This window comes from Netta rufina, assembly GCF_964035555.1.
Source record: "Netta rufina genome assembly, chromosome: W".
In the NCBI taxonomy this organism is placed as follows: domain Eukaryota; kingdom Metazoa; phylum Chordata; class Aves; order Anseriformes; family Anatidae; genus Netta; species Netta rufina.
In genome coordinates this window covers 1506615-1523854 of record NC_140139.1, presented here as the reverse complement: position 1 = coordinate 1523854, position 17240 = coordinate 1506615, and the positions used below count along the sequence as shown (strand labels likewise).

General features: G+C 43.0%; 1 protein-coding gene across 1 annotated transcript in view; it reads left to right on the top strand.

The window, feature by feature from the left end:
* The window catches only part of DCC (DCC netrin 1 receptor), a gene marked incomplete at both ends in the record, with an annotated part of 357065 nt that overhangs the window by 225095 nt on the left and 114730 nt on the right, over positions 1 to 17240 (top strand). Inside the window, 2 exons of the mRNA XM_084304310.1 lie at positions 5581 to 5737; positions 11106 to 11260. Coding sequence (XP_084160436.1) covers positions 5581 to 5737; positions 11106 to 11260 — 312 coding nt within the window. The remainder of the gene's footprint in view (positions 1 to 5580; positions 5738 to 11105; positions 11261 to 17240) is intronic.

The window sequence follows — 17240 nt, the reverse complement described above, 5'->3', positions numbered from 1 at the left end:
CTCCGGCATGTGCTCGGTGTCGTTGGTAAAACCCAACGTGTGTGAACAAATCCAACGGAGATGCGTGCGGTCACGTACGAGCTGGGCAAACGCGAGCTCTGCCTGCTTTTGGAGGATAGATTTATACACAGAGCCCGAAGAAATGCTGCTGAATGCGATGCTTTGAAACCGTGTTGCATGGTTAATCAGTTGAATGAAAACTGGAAAGGCCAAATTTTGTAGATGGTCCCCAGGAAAGGTAATAGAGGAGTTGCTTGTGCGGAAAAGAGCGTTTTGTTTGGCCGTAAGTAATGAGCGACCGGTAACGTGTCCGATCTGATAGATATTTGAGACAGCAAGTTATACCTCTTGCACATCTCCCTAAAGGTCATCCGATTCAACGCCTGCTTTTCTCCCGGCTGTTAGACTCAAGATCAAAATTTAATTACTTAATGGGCAGGCCAAAACACGGGGACTCATCGCAGTTCGCGTTTCTCTGCTTCACCGCTTCGTGATTTAGTTGCTTAATCTGGGGTGATGAGAGCTCCCAGATCCATGTCCCATGGCTTTCCCAGGGAACATCCTCCCGATAGAGGTTAGCACTGGGATTTAGATGTGATCATCCATGTGAAATGCGGATTTTTTCCTTGCCTTCCCCTCTCAGATCCTGGTTGCTGTCCTAACCCACTGGGGGCTGTGTTGACGTTGAGTTCATCCAGATCAATCTCCCTGGGATAAAATGGTGCAAAACTCTATCTCCTCTCATCTGCAGCTCTGGGTGCAGCCTGTTTAATTAGAAACAATTAGTGATGTGTTACCAATTTAATACAAATTCCTGTTTGTCTGGTGACTGGTGCAAAGGAAAATTAGGCAACTCATGCTCTACAGCCGCGATTGCTGTTTTTGTTTAGAGTCGTTCTATTTCTTTCCTTGATGTAAATGAATATTGATTTATTGTTATTTTTTTTTTGGAGGAAGAAGAGAAATTAAGAACTGGTTTTAATCCCAGCCGTGGCTCAGGAACCGCCTCAGAGGCTTTGTCCAGAAATTGTTGTCAGCCCCTAAACTTCCCCAGCTGCCTGCAGTGACGCGATTTAATGGCGCGGCCCCATTAAAATAAACGGGCATATTCTGGAAAGTGAAATGGGAACAATTCTTTCCAAAGTGTCTGTGTTCTAAAAGATGATGACTCTCCCCAAATTGGTATCTATTACAGATCTTCTTATGTAAGCCAATTTCAGTGGAAGAACGCCTCACTTTTTCCCTTCCTAGGTGTTACATCCACAGCATCTCTGTGGTTACAGATACTCCTGCAGGGAGGTTTTTCTCAGACATAACTTACACCTTCCATAGAGAAAACTGTGAAAGATGGGTCAGAGGGGTGCTGGAATAAAAATAATGAATTCCCTCAGTGCAAGAGTGCCACAAAAGATTATATTGACTGGGCTGTACTGAGCACCACTAGACCATAAGGACAGGTTTGATGTTATTTGTGGCATTAAAATTCCCCGTAAATAACTTTTCCATTTAATCCTGAGGATGAAAAGAGTTTTATATTCTTACACTTGCAATTCATGCCGTATGAATAACCGCCTTAAAGTGCTAAACACAAGGAAGCTGTTGGGAGGAGACTTGAATTAGTCCAAAAGTTTATATTTTTGCATGAATAAAACATCTCGCTGCCCTGAAATGAAGTGCTTAACATAAAACATGAACGTTCCGTTTATGCTTAAATGCATTCAGCAAAAATGTTGTCTTTTTAAATGGAAATAAATATATGTATATAAACCCTTCATATCTGTATTGAAAATAGCAAACCGATGAATTGAAAAAGCTGTTAGAAAGCATGACAGATATTTTGATGTAGCATCTTTGGCTGAAAACTTCCACTGGATGTCTTGAAATGTCGTATTTTGGCACCAGGGTACGTGGCCTGTTTAAGGAAAGTGTGAGTTGCAGCAGGAAGTTGAAGGGTTTAAGTGCGGTAGGTTTCTCGCTTTTCCTGAAAAAAATATCGAGTTTCAAATCTTACCAACAAGCTCTAATTGACAGCGTTTTAAAAGTATGGCTAGCCTATAGTGTGTGTTCTTATTTTAGCATACTGCAAGTGTTAAATTGGTGGCAAGTGACTGCAAAAGTCTTGGCTTAGCTAAGGTTGCAATTAAAAAAAAATTGCTAAATGGATAGCATCATGAGAATTAACCACTTGCTGTGAGGTATAGGCAGATCCTATACATAGCTCAGCTTGCTAATCTCTCTGTGTATTAATTTATGACCTGAAAAATGATTATATTTGTTAAGGCAGGGGTGTGGCAATATGGCATATGTGTAACAGGCTCCGATTTTGGATGTGAATTAAACATGAGTAATTAAAAGCATGCAAATTTTAATTGCTTTAAGAGCAGAAAAGTCAAATTCACCTTAAGTAGTTCAGGACTTGGTCCTCGGTGCAGATTATCAGGATAATTTTTAGATCAAAGTCGTAATTGGCAGCTGAAAAACAAGACCAACAGTTTCTGAACACACAGCCACTTTTCAGCTTATTTTTCTTCTGAAACAATTGTTTTTCTCTTTTTTTCTTTCAAGTTGGTAGTTTTGCAAGAGAGGCAAACAAGTCTTTTTGGTACAGAGATACAAAAACTAGGCTGAGGCCTGGGATGTAGCACTACATAAAGGTCCCAGAAGCACTGCAGTGAAATTATTTATTTATTTATTCATTCATTCATTCATTCATTCTTGGATTTATAGGATTTGCACCCATGTCTCTTACCAGGAGAAGCTCGTGAATAAACTCACATCACCTATTCCCACCTTTGCTTGGCAGTAATGACGTTACATCTTTTTGATACCAAATCCATTGTGGGATATAATTTCAAAGCTTTTTGCCATTCATTCATCATCTCTTCTTGTGCATCCCCCAAAAGCTTTTGCTGGTCTCTAAAGACACCATTTTAAGGGGAGAAGGATGCTTCTGCCAGGACTTCTCCCTACCTGTATGCAGACGTGTCCACGTCTATTTTAAACCAAAAACTGTGAAAACGTGTTTTATAATTGATCTATTTTCAACACTAAAAGCTGTAAGCAAGAACCTCCATTTCTACAGTCTCTAAAAATGTTTGCTTTTTCAAGATGCTACCAGTAGGACCCAGTGCAAGCATGCATCCTACTGGCAAAATAATAATAAGGTCACAATACTCACAGCCGATTCTGGATTAAAAATAGTGGGAGATTTGGTTCATAATTTGAGATGCTTCATGTGGCTTCGTAAAGGAAACACGGAAATCAGAGCCTATTGGGCTATATTCAGGCCTTCTCTGTAGGTTCTTGAGTCATTTGCACCTGTGGAAAATGAATGGGAGCAGTCTGATTTCGTGCTCGCTTTGTACAGAGATAGGTGATTGTTCACACTGCCATGAGAGCAGAGAGAGATGTACCTCATAAGGAGTTAATTCAAACCACATCGGGCTAAAATCAGCCCCTGTCAAACTCAGATGTAGATGGTTTAAGCAGTGGTGGATTGATCTTGTGTAGTCACATGAAAGACTGAAGGATTTCAGATATTGCTTGCTGAGATAATTCCAGGTTATATGTCTTCCTATATTGTACAATATATGTTTACTATTCACTGTTAGCAACGATAAAAGAGAAATTGCTTTTGTCAGTGATAGCTCTACAGAGTTTACTGAAAGCCAAAGTAAAAGAAGTACTCGGTGGGCTAGAACTACAGTCCCAATCTTGCTGCTTTTCCCCTCATTTTTTTCCTATCGTTTAAATGGGCACCTAGCAGGTCAGCCACCACAGCATCCACGTGCACAAGGTCATGGTGGGTATGGATTCACCTCCAGATTTAAGATATTTATTCGGCAGGTGTAAAGGTAGATGCCTTTTCATGGTTTGAGTAGCTTTTTAGGCTCCATCATCTCCCCGTTTTTACGGGGGGAGCTTAGACACCCATCATGTGTAGAGTCACCGAAATGTCAAGACTTAAGGCTGATTGTAGCTCAAGTTTCTGAACGCCAAACCACCTTTGGTGGAAGAGACTTTGGTGAAAGACTGCTGTGCTTTGCCACGAGGATGGTTCCTCGATGGAGGAATTGCATACTGGGGTGGTTTGTAGGGGAACTTGAGGGTTTCTACAAGGTCTTAGATGCCAAAATTGTTAATAACAGGGCAGTTTTCTGAATCTAAGCACAAAAATTCCACCGAAAAAGCCTTGCAGGTTTCTCTGTGTCTTTTTTTTTCCCCAGATCTTGCCCTTGATACTTCTCTAGAGATGTTTACCCAACACAGCTCATTAGAAGCCAATGCGCTTCCAAGACACGACTCAACATACGGAACAGACCAGAAGCCCAAATCTCCTCGCTCTGACCGTGCAGCGAAGTAGTTGTGTCTCTTTCTCCTATAAATGTACACAGATTATACTTTAGTCTTGTGTTTGCACATTATTTAGAGCAGTGGCCCATGACTAAGGACACTAAACACAATCTCAGTGCAAATAATGGATCGCAACTTCGCAGCCAAAAGAGCTGAGGCTAGGGCTTAATACTTTCTTTCAACACCTCATTACTCTGGAAATGCCCCTGGGAAATTTCTTAATTCCCTCCGGTTTGGGATTGATCTCCATAAGTAAGGGGTAATAATATTTGTTATTAATAATAACGGTATTAATTGCTCTTAAAAAAACAATTTAGGGACAGAATAAGGAAACGCTGCGCCGGTATTTAGTGAGCGTCGTGCTTTTCACAGAAAGCTATTCTTCATAAGCTGGTTAGGTAATAAACCACCGTTAATGATCTCACAGTAGATTAATGCTACTAATAGAGTTTACAGTATCTGCATGGGTGTTGGTCCAAAATAAGCTTGTAATAATGGAAAAAAAATGCTTTTGGTTTGATCCCAATGATGAAAATTTGGTTGGCCGGCTTTCATGTGGACTTGGTGGGCAACAACCAAACCCTTAAATGCTCCAAAAGGTGCTCTTCTAAAAATGAATTCTACTGCTTGAGCCTGCAGTTTATTCATTTCTGGATTTTGCTTGTAGACAGAACACTTTTCTAGGTAAAAAAATGTTTCTTTCCTTTTTGCTTTATCCCACTTCGATGCGATTACCTAATAAATCAGGTGCTGAAACACCCTACTTAGTTTCTGCTTTTCCCAGACCAAAGGTTTGGAGGCTTGAGGCTTTGAGCGGCCAGTTATTGCATGTTTATGAGGTTAAATACTTGTGCTGCTCGGGGCGTACAAGACAAGAGCACTGAAATAGGAGCGAAGCAATGAATATATCAGACGCTGTGATCACACGGACAAGAAATAATTTTCAAGTATCCTGAGGAAGTAGCTGACTTGAGTTTTCCATGTTGCTGTTTGGTTGAGGATGCCGTGTCTTAAGGTGTGATTTTACTGTTAGTTTTTTTTTTTCTTTTTTTTTTTTTTTCTTTTTCCCTCTTTCTTTCATCCCTTCTTATTTATTCACACTTATTCCGTGCCACCTTGGCCCTTTGTTTCGTGCCACCTCAGCCGTGCCCTCCACGGCGCCTCCCGCCAGCCCCGCCACCTCCGTGCCACCAGCCTCTCTGACTGTGTCCTCTCCTTCCCCTCCAGCTGTCCTAAGCTCCAGTGTCCTCCCCTCTGCCCCCCGAGATGTGGTCCCTGTCTTGGTCTCCAGCCGATTTGTCCGTCTCAGCTGGCGCCCGCCCGCCGAAGCCCGAGGCAGCATCCAGGCGTACACAGTCTTTTTCTCCAGGGAAGGCATCAACAGGTAAGTGTCCTCTTGCAGCCCAGGGGACTGTCCCTCGTTGAGGACAGCCCTGAGCTCCTTACCATCGTCTTGCAAAAGATTCTTAACCTTGTGTTCTTCCCTCTGTCCGCGTGTGGAAATGAAACAAATCGAACCCAATGTTTTGAGGCTGGCGGTGCCTTTTGTTGCGGTCTATTTTTGTAGACGACACGTCAACGTTTATATAACAAGACTTGTCGTCTTGCTACGAGGGACTGTTTTGGATGACAGTGATGTCCATGGATCCTACCCCTCCGGCTATTACTCGGCCATCTAAAATAAAGCATTGCTAGCTCCATGTTTTACCTTTCATCTTCCCCCGAAGCCACGGGCTCAAGTGTTGTTTGCATCCCCAGTGGAGGCGAATTTGTTGAGCCCTAATCAACTCGAGAGGAGGATGCTTTTAGAGCACTGCAAGGTCTCAAAAACAGTTGGGGAGAGGACAATGAAGATTTTAACATGATTGTGAGTTCAGCAGGCCAGCTTGGGCTGTTCCAGCCACGGCTGATTGCTGCCCAGCAGATAGCTCTTTTGGTATAACGGCACTAGAGATTATTTGCTCTTTTTCCTGAATCCTCATGATATATGCTCATGTCACACTCGAACAGGTAATGCGTAGTTACTTGGGTTTTATTTTCCGTACAAAAATTATTTGATGCCTGAGAAGAACCCCGTGCTTTTCCCTTTCCGTGCAATCACTCCGAAGAACTCGCTTCGAGTATCCCATCCTTTATTTCACTGCTGGCTGGCGACTGGTACTTGCATGTGTAAAGCTGATGATGCTCAGCTGCCTCCATGTCCCTCCCAGTTTGGGTACAAAACGAGGATTCACGTGGCAGCATCAATTATTTTGTACAACTGGGTCCTAATATTTGTCTGTACCCATCAGTGCTGGTCACAGTGGGATAGGACGTGTGCTGTGCAAGGGGATTCCCATTTCTTTACTTTTTTAAAAACCTTTGGGACTCGTTGGTGTGTTTGGAATTACTGAAGACGTAAAAGGAGCCCCACCCCTGGATTCCCTTGCATGAAAAGTAATTTTCTTCCAGAATTTGTGGTGCTGCTCGAAGTATTGAGTACCAGCGAGAGGCATTAGGCCAATTCCCAACAAGATCCACACCTTTTTCAAGAGCATCCTGCAGAAGACTGAGGGCCCTGTGTTAAAATAAAGAAATAGCAGGATGAAAAGAATAATAAAGAATAGCAGGATGAAATCAGTGTCTTTTTTCTTCGAAAGCTTCCGTGGAATTTTTGAGCTCTTTGACTTCATTGTTTACATGTTATTTTTCCAAAAGAGCTATTCTTCTTTTTTTTTTTTTTTTTTTTTTAAAGATAAAATACAAATGGGTTTGACATTAACCTCAGGGATGCAAAGGAATTGTCAGAGAAATTACTGCAAGTCTGGAATAAGGAGCTCACCCCGTGACGATTTGCGTGGCAGGAGGCAGCACCAGCACACACGGTGGCTTTGGGGACAATCCAGAGAAGTTGTCCCTTTGTTTTGAACTCCACCGTAAGGGCTCTTTGGCTCAGCCCTTTGAAAGAAGCCACTTTTGGAAGCGATTGTGCTTATTGCTGTGCTGTAATCACCAGGGCCCTTCTGACGGGATGCTCTTTAATCTTCGTGCTCTGCCAGGCATCCGGCGGGGGATCAAATGGTTTCTCTTGCAGATAAGGATGACTGGAAAGAGCACTTAAAGGTAAAAGGCAGGGTTCTGAGGAAAGGATAAAACAAACCTGAAATCTATTAGGAAATAAACAGCCAACCAATACCTCTGCACTCAGGAAAGTTGCTGGGTTGAGAAAAAGTTCAGATTAAAAAGTGATATACTCCGTACCACTTGCTGGTAATAGCAGACTACTGACAAAAAAGGAACAAATATTTTTTCATGTATAGGATCTGTTAGCAGATACATAACTGAAGCACACGTTTTATTGTTCTTCTTTTCTGTTTAAATATGGTATTAGAATATAATGCATGAATTTCAATGGATGCAGCTCTGCAAGGTACACACATAGACGTAATATAAAAATCCATCCTGCCCTGATGGAGAGCAGTTTCGGGAGAGAAAGGAGCTCTTTTACCTTTCACTTGACATTATAAGCTCCCCGAAAACAAACTCTTTCATACCCAAGTAATAAGGTCGATTGAGGGATTAAAAATGCTTGTCAAGTTCTGCAATGGAAGAGGTAAATCTCTGCCTTCTTGCCGTGTTTCCCATTGCACTGGTGAGCTCTTGGGAGTGGTGCTGCCCACATCTCATCCATCCATACTGAACTTCAGATTACATTTTTTGTTGCTAGAGGTCATCTTCAGGTGGAAAACACCGAAATTATATATATAATCATATATTAAATATATTCATCTATAAAATTCCTCAAAACCGAAAGTGTTTGCATCTGGACGTGGCCACCAGTTAATTACAAAACGACTTTGGAGTTGCAACTTTTCCTTGAGAACATTTGCAAAATTGGCCTGATCCAATATTTCATTTTGAATTTTGGTAATTTTGGTCTCTTTTTGTTGTTCAGATCCACTCTCAGCCTAATTGTTTGTTTGCTCTTCTCATCCGTCTTCGCTGCTTTGCTTCTGTACCAAGTGAGCATTGATTCACACGGGCATTTGATATTTGTGTGTGTTAGTCATCACAAGGAAAGAGGCATTGTTTATTTTTGATCTTGTAGCCATAGAACGAAAAATAACCCCTCGCATGTAGTCTCAAGCCATATTTAATTGCCTGTCCGGAGTATTGAATGAATTCTGCCACCTCGGTGAGAATTTACGTGCTATGCTTAAAATTAAAAATTAAAGCTTTAAATTAAAAAATGATTTATAAGAGAGAAATATTTATACAATAATATATCTATACAATAATAGATTCCTGTTTGACATTTTAGAGGAGACGAAAAGCCCCAAATTAGTGTTCAGTGTTTTATTGCAACCTTGGAAACGGCAAGTTGGTTTAAATAATGGGTTCTGATTTGTAGCCATCCTTCTTTAACTGAATGTTTGCAAACATAAATGAATAAATAAAATGAGTGAACTGGGATGCCTTGATCCTAACAGAAAAGGAGGAGGAAAACGCTCCTGGCAATCAACGGGATTCTGACATAACACGAACTTCCTTCGATGAAGGGCTCTTGCAAGATGGGGAGCTGCTTTGTTTCCAGTTGAACGTTCACTACAATTTGTTTTCAACGCCAAATTAATGAATGCACAGGTAGTCACGAGCAGCCAGCGGAGCTCCCCAACCCACTGCCTGCACGGCGCGGAGCGAAGAAATGAATCAAGGGACCACTTAATTGAATGCAAAAACTTCTATTTGATTAGAGCCTATCTTTAGAATTCAGCTTAAGGTCTAAAATATCAGTCCCAGATGAACTGTTTACATTAGTTCGGAGGTTTTGCTTGTTATAATCAAGGACTTTGTGTTATTTCCTGGGAAAACGATAGCAGGGGATGAAAAAAAAAGAGCTCAAGGTGGTGGAAGTCCACCCGTTTTAAAATTAATAGTATTCATTTCACAGCAAGGAGCATTAACATGACTTGTCTTACTCGAGGTAACTAATTAGGTGTTTGAAACATTATAAAAGCATTTGTTACACACCTAGGAGATATATGGGGACTGTAATTATCTTTTTTTACATGCTGATACTGTAATGTAACATAATCCTCAGTCACTGGAAATTACATGTCGAGGCCTCCATTTTACAAGGACATGAATGACTTTAGTCAAGGGCTTTTATTTTTAGCCCGTAATTTGTGGCCGAGACGGGCTTGAAAAAGAGAACCCCGAGTGTAAAGGTGCCTGGCTCGAGGACATTTGTGCTTTTTAGGGAATTCCTGCACTGCCCCAATGTCTTGGTCTCAGCCCTGGGGTTTTTGCTTGGTTATTTTTTCGGTTCCTACTCAGGCAGATTGGGAACATTCACTTCTTAATTGCAGTTCAGTTCTTATTCGTTTGAAGTTACAAGATCTTGACGTACAGAAATGAAGCAAGGGAAACGAAAATGTTTGCATTTTGAGGGAATAACACGAGGCAGCCTCAGAGCACTGATCTGGGGTAGAAAAGCAGTGAGATGAGCGTGCCTCTCAGTTTCTCTTGTTGTGCTTGGAAAATGCTCTTGTTTCAGCTAGAAAACCGAAATTATGGGAAATAAAACATGGAAAGGTTTAATTTGCTCAGTGCTCTCCTGAGGTACATGGAGAGAAAGCACTTGCCGGCTAGGAACAGGGAAACTTGTGTGGTTTTTCAGCTGAAGGCTGCTCCCCAGAGCTTCTACTTTTCATTGCTGCTCCCGAACTGAAAGACATCAGATTACCTAGGCATAGACCTGAGCTAATTAGAATTGGACTTGAGCTAATTAGCCTTGGAAACGATGGGTGAATGCTGTGAGATGGAGTGGGCGATGGAGACCTCCAACTACTGCCCGCTTGGGTGCTATTTCCAGCAGGAACAGCCGAGCTTCACGTGGACTCGTGTTTATCTAGGGGTGGTGTGGTCTGTCACCCGTGGGATTTGGGACCGTCACCAACAGAAGATGAGCGCTGAAGCTGCTGAGATTGCCCATGGAGATGCATCCATCATCAGAGGCTAATTCCAAAGCACTTGCTTTGATGTCTCCGAAGGGCTGAGGCCGGTTTGTGGTGCACCAAGGGCAGCCCTGAGAAGAGGAACGGCAGCCCTGGGTCTCCTCAGATACAAATCCAGATACAAAATGGGCTTTGTCAGAGTTTTCTCGTCGTAACACTTCACACCTACATCCCAAACTGCACAGGATCAGAGTTTGGTGCTGGCTCAGCACCCTCAGCCTAAATAAAATGCAGGTTTGGCTGAGCTCAGGGATGCTCCGTGGTGATGTGGGTGCCGATTGCACCGTATAGGTGCACTTATTTTTAATTTCTTACTAAGGTAATGTAAAAGACTTACCAAATCAATGCTACAAACCATACAATTTTCCAGAATTTCATATACCACAGGTGCCACTGTCACAGAGAAGTATTCAGGCACGCCATCCATAGGAAATCAGCCACAGAAGTGTTTTTACCCGCTTCCCTTTGCAGATTGTTTTTCCATCAATATTACTTTGCTGTTTTATTAAAAAAGGCAAAGGACCAACATGCTATATGACTTCTGAAGTGCTAAAACACAAGCCTTTTGTAGCGCTTGCCACATTCCCAGTAGGCACCATTACTTGAATTAGGTTTTTGAAAGCAGAAATCAAAAGAAACCTTACAGACAAACAAGCTCTGAACCGAAATTTGATAAGTAATCACACCTTGCAAGCTACCGGCTGCAGAAAGAAGTACCCAAAATGCATTTTCAAGTTGGTTTTGTTGTCGTTGCAGGGAACGGGCGGTCAACACGTCGCAGTCCGGGACTCTCCAGCTCACCGTGGGCAACCTGCGACCGGAGGAGACCTACACCTTCCGTGTGGTGGCCTTCAATGAGTGGGGACCTGGCGAGAGCTCGCAGCCCGTCAAGGTGGCCACGCAGCCCGAGTGTGAGTGGGGTCGGGGTTGGGGCCACAATTCTGCCTTGGTGTCACACGTCCCATCTTCTGTCACAGTTTTAGGTCACAGCTTTGATGCTCACACGTCCCACCGTCTGTCACGTCACGGCGTAAATGATGCTGAAATGTAGGCTTTGGTATTTGTATTTAAAAATGAGTACTTTCCATTAGTTAACATTCACCTCTAAGTATGTTTTATTAAGTTTTGGAGTACTTGGAAGCTTTCAGTTCTGCCTTTTCACATTCCGCATGTCTCATCTGTAAATATTTCCTGGTCTCCAGAAAGAAGAGGAATTTATTGAGTTTATCCTACGGCAGTTTTTCTCCCTTGGAAGGTCCAAGAAGGGCTGTTGCAGAGAAAGCAATGTGACTTTAGCCCTCCCACAGCAAAATTCATTGTTTAGAGGAGTTATTAAAAAAAAATGGTGTTGATAACCAATTCTTAGCATCTGGGGACCAGAGCATCTCCCATTCAAACAGAGATGGGTGCAGGAACCACTTCATCTCCTGCTCTGAGACTGCTTTGCTGTTTATTGAATTTCTTTCAAATTATGCAATTGCTGTGTGCAAACATAACCAGGGTTGTATTTCAGCCCTTTTTGGGTAAATAATGCTTGAAAGTCAGTTTAGGAATCTGCGTTTTTAGAAAGTAATAAGCAAATTTTAAGCAAATAAGCATCAGCATCGTTTAACTATCAGCAATTTCTCTCTGTTAAAACACGTGCAAATGCACGCACACACGATCCTGTAAATGTTTGCATTACGCATACGTATATTTACAGAAGGAAAATAAGATTTCACTGGGGAAATCTTGCTCTTTGCAAAGCCCAGGTGAAAAGCAGGCACCGCTTCCCCCTGCTGTTACTGACTGATGCTGCCACAGCCCGGAGTTACCCGCTCTGTTTAACGCCAAGGGTAGACGTATGGAATATCTTTTCCTATTTAATAACTTCAAGATTCCTCTAAAGTGTCAAGTTAGAGCGTGGAGGAAATATTGCTTTCCATTTTTCTGTTCGCTTTTCACCGGTGACCAAATTATCTTATCATTTTTGAAACAACTCTCTCTGGTCCTGGGAGGCAGTCAGCCTCGGTGTGGCTGTCTTTTAGAACACGCTGTAACTATTGTACAATAAATTACATGGCTGCCCCGAAATTGAATTTCCACATTATTTGAAAATATCCGAAGTATTATGCAATCTGGCATTGTTAAAGAAGAAAAAAGCTGATGAAAAAGGACATCTGAAATTCATGTCTGTCAGTGCCTGTTTCTAAAAGTGCATACATTTGCTCGGTAATCAGTTTAAAAGATCAACAGAACAAGTCCCAGCTTTTTGAAATAATCATCCACAATATACGTGCTGGATTTATATGAAGGTTTTTGTCCCCAGATTAAACCTTTTTTTTTTTCCCTTTTTCCTTTTTTTTTTGTTGTAAACTGCAACCCCTTTTTCCTTGCCTTTATGGTATATAATTTCACTACAGTATTATCGGCCCGGATTTAAATCCCTGCCTGCTTAAGCCATGTCTAATCTTTTCATACCACATGTGGAGACTTTGTGAGTTATTATTTTGCCTCCTCAAGATGCTGTTAAAGCAGCTTGGAAGTAGAGAATAAAGAAAGGCATCTATTCTTGCACAGGGGATTGAAAATGTCCATCGGAGGTTTGAAAGGGGTTCCCCGCTGCGGGACCAGCTCATGGCTTTTCACATCCCTGAGGAATTAAAGGCCGCTTCCTAATAAATCTGCGTCTCCGTGATGTGTGTGTTAGCTGCTGGAAGAGAAGATGAATAGGGAGGCATGTTGGTGTGCCCCAAAGAAACGCGGAGGCATCGCTGCAGCCTTATCATCTCCGTCCCAGGGAAATCAATTTAGCGTGCGCTGACATCTCAACTTCTACCCAGGCAGCTTCATGAAGGACAATTAATAACGGCATCTTTCTGAGACATAATTACTTCTTTCTGAGGTTTGCTTATACCTACTTGCTTATACCTACTTGCAGAAGCCCACCTGTATGTCTGCCACCTCCTGTGGGAGCAGATCTCAGCTCCCCCTGGTTGCCCCTGGAGGTGAGCCCCCACCTTCTTGTCCTCTGCATAGAGCAGCCACTTGGCCAAAGATTAAACCTTTTCCTCCCCTTTTTTCACAGAAACCCTCAGTTAGGAGGCCGTTTATCTGAGTGGGGCAGCATTAAATGCTCCTGGGCTCTCCCTCTCCATTTGGGTGAAGGTTTCTGGTCCCAAACCAGCATGGTTTTGTGGCCAGAAACCGGGCTCGATGCATTTGTAGACCTCCACTTTGGATCCTCCCACCCATCTTGAAGCCAAGAGGAAGAGGGACTACACTCAGCAGTTGTCCTAGGGTTATTTGGGAGTGATAACTGCAGGCTCTTGGGAGTGTCAGGTTTTAGGTTCACAATGGGAGATGGTATCACAGCAGGTTCCTGTTTTCATTAGAAAGAGGTAAGCGTAGTTATAGGAAAGAAATTGCCTGGCAGCTGGGTTGGAAACCAGTATTTCAGAGATGATAAATGAGGGGAAGGTGGATGGGAGCACAGGAAATCCTCAGGATGTTTGTGTGTCTCTCAACGTGGGCCAGGGCGAGTTTCAGGGACTTCAATGTTTTCTGTGTGGTCCAAGAGAAGGAGCAGCAGAAAGTCAAAGCATTTCAGGGCTTTTTCATCACTGAGCGACCATCGGTACCCAAACCAATGTTTAGAATGGATAGCTCTGTTTTTACATGGCCAACCAGTACTTTGTTTAAACCGATATTTAAACTTTTAGCTGACTTAGAGCAGGTGGACATCCACGTGTTGGGCTCAGACGGATGCGTGGACGGACTTGAGTAGCTACAGAGCCAACCTGATCAGTGTAAGGTTATCATACAGCACACATGAATATTACTAAGGGGAGGCAAACACCGAGGGTAGAGTTCGTAAGCTCTTAGAGTTCATCAATGTCTTTCCGAGTTACTTCACTCGGCATCCAGATTTCCAGAGAAGCTGACACTAATGACTTTTAATTCCCACTGGGGGCTGGTGCATGCAGCCTCAGAAATCAGTCCCTTTGTCAGAAGAGCTTGTCATTTTTTGTGATTATGATGGGGAAGATACATATATTTTTTAATCCCTGTCTGGCTGCACCTAAGTTTTTTGTCTCAAAAGACAAAACCTGCCATTGATACCACGTTAAAGCAATTGCACCAGAAGTTCTCAAGTTGGTTTTCTTCTTCTCACTCCAAGTTTCGCAGCAGAGACAATATCCAAATATCCTTCGAAGGCATTAGTTGCACAGGAAACGTTGAAAGGACACGAAAAAAATTCCACTCGCAGTCTCTTGTAACGTGCGTTTGTCAGAGAAATGGCAAAACCGCATAGCAAATTAAAAGATCATTAACATGAACGCAATGAGATTTGACATGAAAAGCAAGGGAAGGCAGCGTTGTCTTTAAAGTGCACGCGGATGACAATTTTATCAGGCACAATCGGTTCCGTATATGTTGACCCACACAAATTAAGTTTGTATGTGCTGGAGTAATTGAATTTTCTGATGTCTTGCATCAGACCCATCCATTTTTGATACCTCTCAGGGTCCCCAAATAGGGCCGGACCCTGCTGCTGTCGGGTGTTGAGTGTTTCAGAGGGTGCTAGAGCCATGTCAACTGGTTTTGGGCATCGATTTGTCACGGTGCCGATAACATTGTCGCTCTAAATGATGCTAAATCATTTCGTGCTAGTCAACAGCAGTTGTTTTTTTCAGGCCTTTGTGTACTGATGAAATAAAAAATGAATAATTTTTATAAGCCCTGCGGCTAGTCCCGTTTAATGAGGGAGCCATTGGGCTCCGTCGGGAGCCTCCTGTGCTCCAGCCCACACTGGCTGTCACGGTGATGAACGGAGGACAAGAGGCTCCTGCTCCCCATCCATCAGCTCCCAACAACACCACATTTATTACTGGAAAGGAAAAACTCGTCTCTGTCCGAGGCGGTGTCCTCACCCTGCCAAATTTCGTGTGTACCCAACAGAGCCCCGAATAACGAATGGCCAACAACGAATGGCCCCTTGAGGTTTGGACAGCATCACCGCCACGAGACACGGGAGATGTTTATCAGCGTGTGAAAGGGTCAGGGCAGGTAAAAAAAAAAAAAACAGCATCTCCGGTGGATTGCTTCGGCAGGGAATTTTTCTCGTCGTTGGATGAAAGGGGGAAGCAGCGCTGAAAAATGTGTTGTGCGGAGTCATTAATATCCCCCTCATTTGTGTGTATCCTTCTGTAATGGCTCCGTAAAATGCACCCCGGGGTAACTTTACGCCGTTCTTACATGGTTCTTTAATTTTATGAGTAATTTACGGGGAGGGCTGGGGAAGGGGGGGAGAGGTTTTCGATTGCTTGAAATTTTAATGGAACGTGTCTTCCTTGCTAAATGTTGGGCAGGCATGAAGGAGAAGATGGTGGCGTCTGTTTTTCTGTCTCTTTGACTCATGTGTCTAGCTTTCCATCCACTTATTTCTCCCAAGGCCTTTAAATCTTTTTTTTTTCCTTTATTTTTTTTTTTCCTGGGAGTGAAGCTTGGCTTCTGGCTGCAGTTCCTGAATTTGAAACCGCTTTGCAATTAGAGCTCATTCTGGCCGTTGTTTTTATTTGCTGCTCGTTTTGCCCCCTAGGAAGCATCACAGGCAGGGAACGTGTTTGAAATAGGTTTCTTTTTACTCGCAGGGGGTCTGACAGCTCCGGGTCTTTGCTCTAGGTACGTGCTTCACTTTGCAGCTCTGGTCTCGTTCTAGCCTGGCCCTTAGGACACTTGGTTTGTCCCCAGCACTGGTCCAGGTAATGCCTTCGACCTCCCTGCTGGCCTCAGTGCTGCCTCGGGTGCTGGAAAATACACGCTTGAATCCCACAGACATGACTGCAGTATGAATTTTGTCCTCTGCTCCCTGCCTTGTTTTTGTTTGTTTCAACCCGGCGATCATTTCAAATAAGATGGAAATGATAAATATTTATTTCGCGGGGAAGCTGAAGCTTTCTCCCACGGCAAGCATCGCTCCTGCCACCGCTCTTGTACTCCTTGTCCACCCCCTGCCCCCTTCAGGGCCGTGCCTGTGCTTCGGGGACAGGTTTGGCTCTCGGGGTATGAATAAACTTGAAGAAGAACTGCTTGTTAGAGGTTGTTAGTACTGATAATTGAGATTGAAGACCATCTCCTGGTATTTTATTCTTCAGAATCTGCTTAGCTTTAATGTCATGACTTTTGTTTTGCATCTTTTCCGTTTTCCCTTGAATTTCTCATTTCCCTTTGGGAACACAATGCGGTACCTTAAGGCAAGCTCAGCGACTCCGTCCACGCCTCTCTGTTGAGAATGTGGGTCCTGTGCATTGTGGGGAGGCTGATTATGAGTGTTTTTTTAACAAAAGGGGGATATAAGGAGGGATGAAATCAGAGAAAAATGAAAACTGGGATTGTACAGCTTCCTAAAGACTTAGGGAAAAAGCAGCAAAGAAGAGAAAAAATATTCTGAACATTTTTCTTGAGGCTCAGATTGATTCTCACCTCCCCGAAATAATGCAATTGTTTATTTTATTTTTTTATTTTTGGGTGGGTTTTGGGTGCTTTTTTTCTGACCACCTCTGCTGCCCCCTTTGAAAAGCTTCGGTCTCATTAGAAAGTTGCATTGCTATATGAAATACTGCAGTTAAAACTCAATTTAATTGACATTGCATCCTCTTTCTGAGACTTTCTTTAAGTCTTGGTGTCCACTTAGAAATTACTTGTGAAAGAAGTTAAAACCTTTTCTCTTTCTCATGGAGCAGAGCGTGTGGTGCCATCTGTGCTCTCTTCCTTCCCGTCTCCTCCCATCCGACCAAATCCACAAGTTGAAATTTGTTTCCCAAAGGAAGCTGCAGCGGTTTTTCCTTTTCTCCCAATCTCCCAGTTGCTCCAAAACTGTAGGGGTGAAGAAGTTTTAAGGCAGAGGCA